This window comes from Anabrus simplex, chromosome 6, assembly GCF_040414725.1.
Source record: "Anabrus simplex isolate iqAnaSimp1 chromosome 6, ASM4041472v1, whole genome shotgun sequence".
Classification (NCBI taxonomy): domain Eukaryota; kingdom Metazoa; phylum Arthropoda; class Insecta; order Orthoptera; family Tettigoniidae; genus Anabrus; species Anabrus simplex.
The window spans coordinates 115,587,155-115,600,955 of NC_090270.1; the positions used below are offsets into that span (position 1 = coordinate 115,587,155).

A 13,801-nucleotide genomic window follows, 5' to 3' on the forward strand; every position below is an offset into this window, starting at 1 on the left:
CGCCCTGTAGTTGTTTTTGACCTGAGGCTGATGTCAAATATCATTTGATGGGTTTTAATTTGCTTTCCTTTGCATAAGTTTTATTAAATTGAAAAATATGACTCTGTTAGTTTGCCAGATTCCCAGTCTAGAAAGCCAAGAATAACAGCCGAGAGGATTTGTCGTGCTGACCATACGACACCTTGTAATCTGCAGGCCTTCGGGCTGAGCAGCGGTCACTTGGTAGGTCAAGGCCCTTCAAGGGCTGTAGTGCCATGGGGTTTGGTTTGGTTTTCCTACATTTCAAAGAAGGAAGAGATAGAGTATATTTTCATAAAATGATAGTGTTTTTTGTGAACAACTGACAGGTCTTGTATGTTTGCTTCTTGAGAAAGTGTGTGCTAAGTCCTAGGCTCTTGGATTTGTTATTGTTGAAGATAGGGTTTGCAATCTTCAGTTCTGTGTACCATCTTTTGTGAACACACACTCTCTCTCTCTCTCTCTCTCTCTCTCTCTCTCCCCCCCCCCCCCCCCCCCCGTTGCGTCCGTCCATCTGAATAACACTAGGGGGTCCGCTCAAGACGTACGTGTCCCAATCTTACAGATAAATCGTGCTATATACAGCATAATATGCCCTTGCTCCATTTAACAACTCTGGAGAAGTTTGTAATTGGACCCAAGCTTTAGGCATGCAGTCTGTGGATTATAATTTCTTTACCACCACACCACCTAGCCTGTGCACCAACATTTTGACGGTAACATTTTTCTTCCCACCAGTGGGAGCTTTAGCTGTTGCTTTGGTTTTTCAACCTGGTGATTTGATTTGTTTCAAGCAGCAAAGAAACTTTTAGCATTATGATTGGCTTGCATGGGACTAGTAGAAAAACTCATTCACAACAAGTGTAGTACATACTGGCTTACACAACATTGAAACAGTGGCTGGAAAGCATTGCTATATGTATATAACTAGGGGTAGAAGAAAATAGAAATATTTCAGTAGCCAGCCTCTTTTTATCAGGAGCCAGCACATTTTTTGCAAATATTCATTATAAAAACCACAGGTTAGACTAGGATAAAGCTACGTATTAACAATGGAAATTTATATTTTAAGAGATACTAACCCAAATACTCACCAGTCACCTTCAAGGTCAGCGTCTTTTAAAATTACACTACACGTGGCTGTTTGATTTCCCACCAAAAAACCAACGATCAATACATTTTGTTGCATCAAAGTCCTTTAAAGATGGTCCATTCAAAGATATTATCATGAGATCACATAAGTTTTTCTCGGCAAGCTTGGTTTGCAGTTTGTGTTTAATCGTAGTCATTGTGCTGAACCCTCGCTCACATGATGAGTCGATACAGGTGTTGTTGCCACTATATATTAACCTATTCATTATTTGTTTTGCGTCACACCGACACAGATAGGTCTTATGGCGACGATGGGGTAGGAAAGGCCCAGGAATGGGAAGGAAGTGGCCGTGGCCTTAATTAAGGAACAGCTCCAGTATTTGCCTGGTGTGAAAGGAGCTTTCTTAAAATCGGAAATCGTCCTTTCACAGTCCACGATTTTTCAAGTAGATCATTCAGTGGAAGACCTTTCCCGACTACTTTGAACTCGTCTTCTACGTTGTTCTCAATTTGAAGGTGTTTTGAAAAATGAATGGCAAGAAACTGTATTCCACTGTTGCCATAATTTTCCAGTTGCTTTCGTGTTTGCCAGAAATATGTGTCAATAACACCAGTGGCACTTTGAATGTCCTCATTTTGAAGAAATGTATCTTTCAGAAAGGTAATCCCACTTGCCAAAATGTTCATTGTTGCTCGAGAAATTCTTATTCGACACACCCAATAACTGTATTCCACTGAAAACTCCTGAAAGTGTTACAGCAGGAAAAACTTTTCTGCCATTGGGCCCTTGGTGTTGTAAAGTTGCTGCAATGAATTAATTGCATTATTTGCATGCACTCTTGTCTGACTTAAAATCAGAACATGCCTCAGAAATACAAGTGAAAGTCTTTTGATGATGATGATGATGATGATGATGATGCTTAAATTAATCAATTTCATTGTTTGTCCGTATTGAACCAAGATTACAACTTTTATTATATTATTATTTTATTATTATTTTTATTATTACTATTATTTATTATTATTAGGTGGATCCAAATTATAATAAAAGTTGTAATGATGATGCTTGTTGTTTAAAAGGGCCTAACATCGAGGTCATCGGCCCCTAATGGTACGAAATGAAATAACAAAAAGTTCAAATTCATCCACTGACCAAAATAAAATTAAAAATGTCATGAAGAATGAATGGATGGACATGAACCCAACAAAAAAAACAGTGGATCAGACTCAAAAACAATCATAAATAATACTATTACTGACCAAGGGACCACTTATAAAGCACAATGATGCTTGATGTCTAAAGGGGTGCAAAATCCACGTCTAAGGCCCCACAGAATGGTACATGTCGCGAGTAAAGTAGAACCATGGTATTTGTCATGTTGGGGTACGAATTAAAAGTAGCGAAGACTCACGGTGTTCCACACAAGATGGTACTACTCACAAGGATTGCACTTCGTACAGGAAACGCAGACCTATGGTGTTTCTCACACAATGGCGCCACTCATTGTCAACGCAAACCGATAAGGTTCCTCACCTAGGTGTACTAACCACAGGCACTCGCACTATCCCGTGGTGTTCCTCACATAGTTGGTACTAATCACAGGCAACGCATACCCACGGTGCCCAGACCCGCGGTGTTGCTCATATGGCTACGACGCACGGGTACTGGAAACCCACAGGCCAGCCTCTTTACTGCTACTAATCACAAACCTATTTCGTACCTAATTTAGTGGTACTACTCGCAAGTACAGACAACCCATGGTGTTCCTCGCATGATGGTACGAATCAAAAGTAGTTTCATGGTTCTAATTCAATCATCCGTTGGTCGCCCCTTTTAGTCACCTCTCACGACAGGCAGGGGATACCGTGGGTGTATTATTCGTCTGCGTCCCGCACCCACAGGGGGTACAAAGTCTTTTGAATATACTCAGATGTCATACAAGAAGTGAATTATGATGACAAATTTGAAGTCCTTGATCTTCTTTAGAAGACCTTTAGCCGTGATTCCGTCTTCACTTTTCCTTTCAGAAATATTCTCTAAATGCGCCACTAGGCATTCCCAGTCTTTGACAACTGCATGCAAAGCATTTAATTTGCTTGCTACCCTACTAACTTGGTGTAAGTATACTCCAATTTAGATATTACACATTCCAGCAACTCCGACATTTTTTTCACTTCGCAAAGTCGTTTTGGCGAATGTCGATAAAACATTATATAGTTTCCTGAGTATAGAATCAATTTCATCAATGATTTTTAAGTTTCACATTTTTCAGTGAGTGAAGAACAATGAGCTCGAGTTCTCATTTTTTAAAAGATATTTTTGTAACCATACCATTACGGACACCAATCACACCTGGTGCTCCATCAGTCCCTATACCTATTAGTTTTGTACTGTAAAGAGTTCTCCAACCCCTAACTGAAGCAATTCTGTTTCTAGAGCCTCCATATAGCTGTTGCTTGTTCATTCTCCAATGACAAAATAGACAGTCACCTTATTTAAAAGAAAAGAATGTAAAGTATCAGCTCCTCATCATCCGATTTATCTGTTGATCCATCGAGTAAGATACTGACATGAACTTTCCTTAATGTCACATATAAAATCTTCACGAAGATCTGAGGCAATGTATGAAATAAATTATCTGCATTGTGTATCATTCACATACTCCTCTGAATCAGTAACATTCAACTTGCTTAACAATGCAAACAAACCTTCAAAATCAGTGTAGGGTCTGTTTTCTTTTTTGCAGTATGATAAGATGCCATGAACAATGCATTCATATGCTGCAACATATTAGCATTCATTTTCTTTACGCACTTCGCTAAAAGTTCACATTCGGGACTTTTTATGAAACTTTCAGCCTCCTGCCGGCCCCGCGGTGTAGTGGTGGCGTGCCTGCCTTTTACCCGAATGCCCCGGGTTAGATTCCCGGCCAGGTTAGGGATTTTTACCTGAATCTGAGGGCTGGTTTGAGGTCCACTCAGCCTACATGATTACAAGCTACCTGACGGTGAGATGACGGCCCCGGGCATGAAAACCAAGGATAACGGTCGAGAGGATTCATCGTGCTGTCCGCACGACACCTCATAATCTGCAGGCCTCCGGGCTGAGAAGTGGTCGCTTGGTAGGCCAAGGCCCTTTGGGGCTGTTACGCAATTTTTTCAGCCTCCTGACACTTCGAGTGAGGATAGGATTTTTCGTATGTTTTAAAAGTTTCCAGTTTAAATGGTCCTGAAAATCCGGATACAACTTTAGAATGTTTGTCGCCAATACTACGAAAGTTACTGCATAATTTACTCTTCGCAATTCCTTCTTCATAGCACAGCCACGGTAGTAATTCAAGCTAAGATTCTCCTTATTGTGTATCATTCACATACTTCTCTGAATCAGTAACATTCAACTTGCGTAACAATGTAACCAAACCTTCAAAATCAGTGTAGGGTCTGCTAGTTTTTGCAATATGATAAGATGCCATGAACAATGCATTCATATGCCGTAACATATTAACATTAATTTTCTTTACGTACTTCGCTAAAAGTGCTGAAATTTCCGTTTGCCTGAAAATTGAAATTTCGACGTATTTTTAATGCTTGACCTATCATTGTCTTGAACACCATAAATTTCACGCTTGTCATTGTCGTCCTGAAGACTACAGTTGGTACTTACATCAAGTGTTTTCTCACATTCGCTCGCTTCTGTATCACTTTGTGTTGCATTTACGGGCCCTACTTACGAAGAAATCTGAAAGCGTACACTGTTCTTTACTCGCATCAGTCAATTTGTGCGGCTTTGTTCCTTTCATTTTGCCGCTTTTCTCAAGTATAGCACAGAAACGTAAAATACACCAGCGTTAAATGGCTTCCGAGTTCGCGGGCTTCGATGTCTGATGCTACGTTATCAATTTTCCATAAACGCACAGGAATAAAAACAACCGTATTTCTAAAGTGCAAACCGTTCAATACCAAGATGTAACTAAATTAAAAGCATAAATATTGTTCGGTGAAAATACAAGAATTGATAAACACGTCATTCCGTATGTTGTAAATGCAAAGAATGAATTCCACGGGAATTTATCAGCACTGCTTTGGGCAATAGTTTAGGAACGGCTAGTCACGGGAAGGAAGGCGGTAATGTAGTGTTTGTGGAATTATTTAACGTAGTAGTTCTCTACATTTTTCCACAACTGTGGTCTGATCTTTGTACTCGGATACCGACAGCTGATCATCTGTAATGGAACTCGATCTGTTACGATATGTCCACATGAAAGGATACTTGTTTGACGGGTTACAACGATGTCTCCCATGACCGCTAGGCAGCTCCCGCGCAGAACTGAAACGTCCAGTTCCAAGGTACGAAGAGCAATTACAGAATTCAAGACTCTGCCAAAAGCACTGAAAGTGTTTATTGCACATATTAGAATATATGAGCTACAGAAAAAACGTGAAACGCCACACAACTTGTTACTTTGTAAAGTGGTGGGAACGTACATGTAAGGAAACTTTGGATTTCAAAAAATAAATTTTCAAAACTGAATTTGAAACTTCAGGCGCCAAGTAAAAATTTTCAGGCGCCATGGCGACTGGGCGCCCGGTATTTTTCGACCCCTGTATATAACGTTTATGTAACTATATATAGTTATATAACAACTTGTCTTTGCTAGAAATTAATTTATGTAACATTCATCTTCAATACTATTTTGCAGGCAGAGTTCTTGTGGCAGGGAAAGTTTTTGAATGATTCAGGTTTCATTTTTTTTTCTGATTTGAGCTGCAGATTCTGTGTTACAGTTCATCAAAAATGTTTGTATTGTAGCCTATTTACTGTATATGCTGACAATGATTTTGTTAAAGTTTTTGTGGAGAGTATTTTTGAAGAGTAGTTTAAAATGTTGGAACAATGACAAGTTATAATGTATTCCATGTGTCCTTTTTTCTTTTCAGGATGTCTTTCTTATTTGCTTCTCATTAGTTAATCCAGCATCATTTGAAAACGTCAGAGCAAAGGTACAGTATATATATGTTTTTGTTTTAGTATACATATCACACTTTTGCACTATAATTGATTCCAGTATCTGGAACTCGCTTGGTGGTAAAAATTGAAAAAAAAAACTATTAGGTCATTGGCTCCAGTAACAAATTTAGTGTAAGAATATCATAAACTTCAATAATTTGATAGCTTTACCCTAATTTTATAACTTTTTGTTACACTTTCATTTTATTGCACTTAGATGCACTTGTTTCTGTTTAAATTCATCAGAATAGCGCACTGAAACTTCTTCAAAAAGAAATTTGACCGCAGACCATACAATGAGCATGATGTAACTCTGTTATTCTGATGAACCTGACATATTGGGAGACTGTGGCTCAGAATTTAAATGCAGAATGGAAATAGTGAATTTCCTTGTTGAAAATTATATTATCTGTATAAATTATGATTACCTATGTATTTGATTTTATTTTATATTTATACACTTTTGACATCATTGCTTATTTAATTTTCTGGTTATTCACTAAATACAACAAGTTGCAGATTATCTCGAGAGAAATTGTGGAGCTCTCGGATTCAAACCAAATTGTAGTAATGTGATGCCTATGAGAAATTACTGAAAATGGAATGTGTACAGAGGTAAAACTAGATAAGAACAATAGGTTTTGCTTATGTCAGGAAAATGAGTTGCTGTGCCTAGTTCACATTCTATTTGTGTGTATTATTATATAATATCTAGATACATATACTGAGTGTAACAATAAGGTGCAGCCAAACTTTCAGGACACATTCCTCACATGTAGACGAAAATATGTTTTATGGTAATGGGTATGGAAATGCTTCAATTCTATTTTCTACAACTCTGTATAGTACATTAATTATGGGAACACAAAGGAATAGAACGCACCAGCAGACCACATGAAACTCTTTCTTGCATGAAATGTTCAAACTGCCCTCCATTAGCATTGATACGTGCATCAACCCAATGTTGCATTAACTCCCAGCTGCGCTGATGTATCCCTAGAGTATTGTGTGTGCATCTAATACTGCTAACGGAAGGCATTTTGAACATTTGGGAGTGTTCTGACCAACTTCAAAACATACTTGAGTAAATAATGAAGCCTTTTACAAGAATGTCGTCTCATTTTGTACTCCTGTTGTCGGCAATGCAGTTAACTTATATGAAAACTTCAGAATTACGAACGGCAAATAAAGCTGCTATCCTGCTCCTAATTCTGTGGTGGTAGGCATTCCGTGGTAGTTCTCGAAATGGAAAAGAGCCTATATTACATTATGTAATTTTTTGAAGGTATGCTTACCTCAATATTATTGTATTAACAAAGAAAGTCCATATTTATTTAAAAAAGACTTCAGGTCATTCTCTATCCAGTAAAATATCTCAAAATATTATTGCATGTGTTGTTTTTTTTGTGCAAAATTTCTGACTTTTTAGTTTTTTAATTTTGCTGTAAATTAAAAAACAACTTGTTATTTTTCAAATATTTTCTCAACTGGCTAATTTAGGAAGTCAGTGATAGTGCTGCCATGGCATGGCCATATGGCTAAAGACTTCAATATGTCTTTGACAAATCGTCGAACTTCTCCTTCAAATGAGCATATAAAATTCAAATGTCCTACCAAACACATCTATCTGCTAAAGTAATCTCCATGGTTCAGCCTTACTTTAACAGAAAATCTCCAATTCTTGGAGTTTTATAAACTCTGCCATGTCTTGATTGGCACGGTAGAAACTACTTTGAACCATTCGAATATCATTGAAAGAAAACCCTATTCGACATAAGACGGCCATTCGTGCCACTCCTTGGTTGGCACAGACTGTTATCAAGTAGTCAGACCACCCGCCGGGCTTTCAACCCTCTCAGAGCTATTGCTTAAAATTTGCAGCAATTACTTCTACAGTAGATGGTAGATAGTTACGGTTAGTCCAATTACTGATATGATGTATCTCCAACCCTTGTCGTGTTTCTCTGTAGGGATAGGTATAAAGTGAGATGGATCTTTGTATTGAGTTTTTGTGACTGGCTGCCCTTTCTGACGTTAATGAGACGAAGTGAATGATGTGATACATGATGGTAGAAAGGGGGAGAGCAAAACCCAGTGTTGGCATGTAGCCTACTCCTGTCAAATTGCACCAAGGGGTCTGATGTTCTCACTCCATCTGAACACTGCAGTAAGGTTTGGAATGGAATCTAGGCTTTAGGCACGCAATCTAGTGATTAGCAATTGTATACCACCACTTCTACCCTGCTGGCCAGCATTCTGATGGTGAAATTTTTTGACCATTGGGACCCAAACCAGCTAACCACTGTGTCAGACTACATCGACTTGATGCCTTAATGTTCATGGTCACCAGATGGGCTAGTCCTACTGCTAAATAGCAGTAAATAGCTTCAGGGAATGTGTCTGCAAGTTCTTTCTTCACAGCACCCTTCACCGATTAAGTTTCCCATCGCAAGTTGAACATGTGTAATGAGTTCTTAGCTTTGCATTGAATTACAGTGAACAGAGTTCATACTTTCTCAAGTTAACATTTTTCAGTGTTGTTGTATGAAGGCAAAATTAAAGTTAAATAATTACATAGGCCTATGCTTGCCTAAAATATCAGTTAACAAACAGGAAATTTGATAGGTGCAGAAAGTTTAATAAACAGTTATATTCCAAGAACAAATGGCTGTGTGAGTGTAACAAGAAAGGGGCGTTGTTCTGTTTTCCTTATTTACTTTATGGCACTGAAACAAATTGGGCAAAACATGGTGTTACAGATACTGTACATATATGGGGAAAAAGAAAAGTTCATGAAAAATCTAAGGAACATACGAATAATTTGATGAGCTTTTCTGTGTCGGGCACACTTAATATATAAACTCAGCTTGGTTTACAGTATAGTAATGTTGTAACCAAACACAACATACAGGTGAATAAAAACTGGTATGTTTTAGATCTGATAATTAATTGCATGTGCCTTTGTAGGGCACTGGAATTAGCAGTAAATGAAATGGCGTATGGCTTATGAGGATGAAATGATGATGAAGACGACACATACACCCAGCCCCCATGCCAGCAAAATTAACCAATGATTGTTAAAATTCCCGACCCTGCCGGGAATCGAACCCAGGACCCCTGTGACCAAAGGCCAGCACGCTAATCATTTAGCCATGGAACCGGATGGAATTAGCAGTGAGAGGATGTGACGAACATAAAGGGTCCGAACTAAATCGGTACAGTTCAGAAATGGATTATGAATGAACATCTCAATAGATCTGAGTAGCACAGTGGCACCCAAGTATGTTTTCCAAAACTTCTCAGAATGAATTACTTGAATGCGTGTTTCGTCTTGAAATACTTCAAGAAATTAAAGAAATTGGTGAAACGACTGATGTTTCAAATCCATTTCAGTTGGTCATCATCTTGCATTACAGTATACACGGTACACCCATTAAGAAGTTTGGAAAGTTTGTTAATGCAAGTGGTCATGATGCAAATAATGTTACAGTGTGTATTATAAAATAATTAGAAGAAATATTGTGTAGTAATACACAGAAACTTTAACACAGAGTTTTGATGGCTTAAATGTATTGAGTGGTGCAGTGAATAAAGTCCTGAGAAGAATCAAGGACAAGTATCATTACGTAAATTACGTACACTGCTATGCTCGCCAGAAGAATTTGATATCCAAAGCAGCTTTTATCATCCATCAAGTGTGCATATCCTCATCTCAACTTCCTCAGATTCTGGATGAAGTTGTTGAAAGATGGTTATCACAGGCCCATCAGATGGCCTGGAACTTCCATTCCCATGGAGTAAATATGATTTTCTTGTGTAGGAAGCTATCGCTTTCTTGGACAAAATTACAAACTGTGGTAATTTCAAATGAGAATCTACTATCAGTCAGGTTTCATCTTATAAAATACTGCTCAGTGAAAATAATTTTGTCTTTTGGTTAACATTTTTCAACAAAATAATGCCCTCGTTGAAATAACCTTCTGTCAACTGTAAAACAGAAATACTGGTCTTGTAAATATTCAGCATTATTTACTGCACTTGAGTCCTGTTCTTTGTCTCATTTCCTGGATTGTTGGAGAGTTTAACATTTTTGTTTGATGTTCCAAGGGTCTACTATCAAAATTTATCAAATATTTTGCTGATAGTAAGTTAGGTAACATCATTTTTACGAACTTTGATATTAACTTGTAAGTTGTGCTTTTTATTACTTCAGTAAAGATGAAAGAACACATCTCGCTTAATGAAGACCAAAATTCCTCTTCTATCCTTGAAAAGGAAATTTAGCACGTAGTGGTACATGGTAGATTTTAGTACCAGGTGTGATACCTTCTAGAACTTCCATCATATGTTTGTCGAGTAGCAATGCAGTAGTTGTTTTACTCTGTGCGAAATGATGATAGTAGGACTGTGAGAAAGTTTTTCTTAGAATTTTTTTTTTGGTGTAGTTTTATGATGCCAGCGTAGCAGGGGGAGAAGTGATACTCCAACGTGGCGCGTCCCAGGTGGCGGGGGGTCCTAACCGGCTTGCCGGTGGACTTGAGGGAAATAAAATACCTCTCGCGGACCAAACACACAACCCCCTGTGGTGGGGGACGCAGATGAAGAATTCATCCACGGTATCCCCTGCCTGTTGTAAGAGACCACTAAAAGGGGCGACCAAGGGATGATCAAATTAGAACCATGAAACTACTTGTGATTAGTACCACCACACCATGGGTCGCTTTTACTTGGGCGTAGTATCACTATGTTGGGTGCCAAATAGGTTTGTGATTAGTAGCAAACGAGAGCTCGACGGTTTTTACAGTACCTGTGATTAGTAGCACTATATGAGCGACACCATGGGATGAGGGAACCCATGGTTCTGGCTTGCCTATGATTAGTACCCACTATATGAGGAACACCATGGGATAGTAGAAGTCAGTGGTTAATACCCTTATGTGATGAACACCATAGGTTTGCATTGCCTGTAAATGACGCCGCAATGTGCGAAACAGCATAGGTCTGTAATACATGTGCAAATTTCATTACCTGTGAGTAGTACCATAATGTTTGGAATACCGCGAGTCTATGTTACTCTTGGTTAGTACCGCAACATGACAAATACCATGGTTCTACTTTCCTAGCAATAAGTACCATTGTGTGGGGCCGCTGAATTGGATTTTGTACCCCTTTTGACTACAAATATTGATTCAGTATTGTGCTATAGAAGCAATCCCTTGGTCGGTATTACTATTGTTCTACGCCAGCTTCTGTGCCTGTGAGGCACTGTCGGTTGGTTCCACTGATCGTTTTAAATTCATATACATCCATTCATTCTTCGTCCTGACGTTTTGAATTGTGGTCAGTGGATGTTTTTGGGCTTGTAATTGGTCATTTCATTTCATCTTATCTCATTTTGTACCATTAGGGGCCGATGACCCCATCATCATGATCAGTTTTATGATGATACGTCTTTATTTTTTATCATCTTGGCCCTACCCTTCGAAATAACTCATATCTGCCACTGGTAGGTGTGCTTTAACAATATAAACATAAAATATTTTGCATTGTTTTCCCTTTCGGGTCCAATTAATTTCCCCCCAGCATGTCCAGTTTAACATTAGGCAGGTATGGGTAGGAAATACTCACCTAAGTAAAATGCTGAATTTTTACATTTAAAATAGGAACTGTACATTTCCTTACTATCAGTCATGTTTAGCAAAATTATCGGCAATATTTTGTGAAAGTGTGGTACTTCTGGGGGCATTTGTTTGGGTGCAAACCTGGGTTCGCTGGATAGGTCTCACAATAAAATGTCTAATCTCTGCCTCCTTTCACCTTCCTGTCAGAACACATGGCACAGTCCTTATTTTTTTTGGCTCATGAGTATGTATGATATATAGCTTTCCATTCAGAAAAATTATTTGTCACAGCTGGTCCATCGGCTGCGCTTGCGGACATTTTGTAACGTCCTTCATAAGCCTCATGATAACTTACTGAAAGGCTTGTGACTCACTGACATCAGGCTTATTTTCTACCTTTTTCTGCATATTATAAAGTTGAAAACCGTTCACTAAAGCTACCAGCTTCCTTCCTGTATTAGGAGGCATGTATTCCATAGCACTGTTTGAGAATACTTTGAAAAATCGCAGTCGCCTTCTTCATTCTTCACCCCGTACACCACCGTTTTTGCCACTGTCTTCCACCTCAATTTCCTCCTCTTCACTCAAAAAATTGTTCTCAGATTCGGGAACACTAATTTCACTTTCGAATTGGTCAACAAATCAGCATCAGTATTGCCACTATCAAACAACCATCCGTAAATATCATCAGGTTTCATGCTGTGTCTGGTGGATGCCATCTTGATAACAAATTCAGGGTGCGGAAGAAATAGCTGACATATTTCAAAGGTAAATAACTCGGTAATGCAATAAGCCATTCACAAATTGTTGCACTGTTTAAAAGAGTAGTGTTTGCCATTTATATTGCATACACATACACACTATGTTTTAAAATTGTCATCCAGATGCCGACTGTCCTTTTCGACCCACCTCTGTAGCCTCTCCCTAAAGTTTCGCATGACTGCTTGAATATGTCTTGCGGTATTGCATCGATTTCTTCATGGATGGCAGCTTGCCATTCGTGTAGTATTCATGGGCTTACGTTGAAAGACATGATCATTCAGGTATCCCCAGAGAAATTAATTGCAAGGGGTGAGATCAGGGAAACGGGCTGGCCACGGAACGTCACCCCGTAAGGAGATCAGGCATCCTGGAAACATTTCTCTGATGAGGCCCTTCGATGCCCTGGCTGTGTGTGCAGTGGTACCTTCTTGTTGGAACCACATAGCAGTATTCCCTAAGTCATTGAGTTTCGGCTGCAGGAAGTTGCATAACAGGTGGACGTAACTATCTGATGTTACTGTCACAGTTCTGTCCTCTTCTTAAAACAAAGCAAGGGCCTGCAATTCCAAAATCAGCGACAGCGCACCAAACAGTATCACATTCGCTGTGGAGAGGTCGCTCATGGATCTGTCAAGGATAACGCCCACCATTTTGTATGGATGGGACTTCATCTCTGTGTGTAAAATCCTCCTTACGGTGCAGTTCGAGAGTCCCATAGCATCCAAATTTGTAATTATTGTAGACAAATGAGGTAATTCACCTAATCAATTCAATATAAAATTATTACTTCAGTTTCTTTTAATCTTTGTACTAGTCCCATAGCACTCGCATGCTTACGGACCGAATGTTCAGGAGATAGTGTAATGGCATATCTTGCTGCATGGATGGTCTCGGGTGTTCGGACGCTACGAGGCCTACCAGGCGGCTTCGTTTTAACACTCGAACCACTTTTTCTCAAACTATTCGCCCATTACAGAAGGGTATTCCTATTCAGAACTTTCCCGTGTCAGCCTAACCCAAAGTGTCTACGAAATAAACTCTGTGTTGTTGAAGTAAGTCTCAACCACGAAACCTCGATGCTCGATGCCACGACAATAACACCTGCTTAAGAACTGTGGCCGATACATGTTTTAGTTCCCTCCAGAATACTGTATGTGACATAACTGGCAAACGCCACTCTTTTAAACTGCAATAGATTTTTGAATGGCTTGTTCTGTTGCCGAGTTATTTACGTTTGAAATTCGTCAGCTATTTCTGCCGCACCCTGTGTGAACACAACAGCAACGAACTATCACCACAG

General features: G+C 39.1%; 1 protein-coding gene across 1 annotated transcript in view; it reads left to right on the forward strand.

The window, feature by feature from the left end:
- Positions 1-13,801, forward strand: part of Rac1 (ras-related protein Rac1) — a 136,775-nt gene that overhangs the window by 101,778 nt on the left and 21,196 nt on the right. The window contains exon 4 of the mRNA XM_067149884.2: positions 6,049-6,111. Coding sequence (XP_067005985.1) covers positions 6,049-6,111 — 63 coding nt within the window. The remainder of the gene's footprint in view (positions 1-6,048; positions 6,112-13,801) is intronic.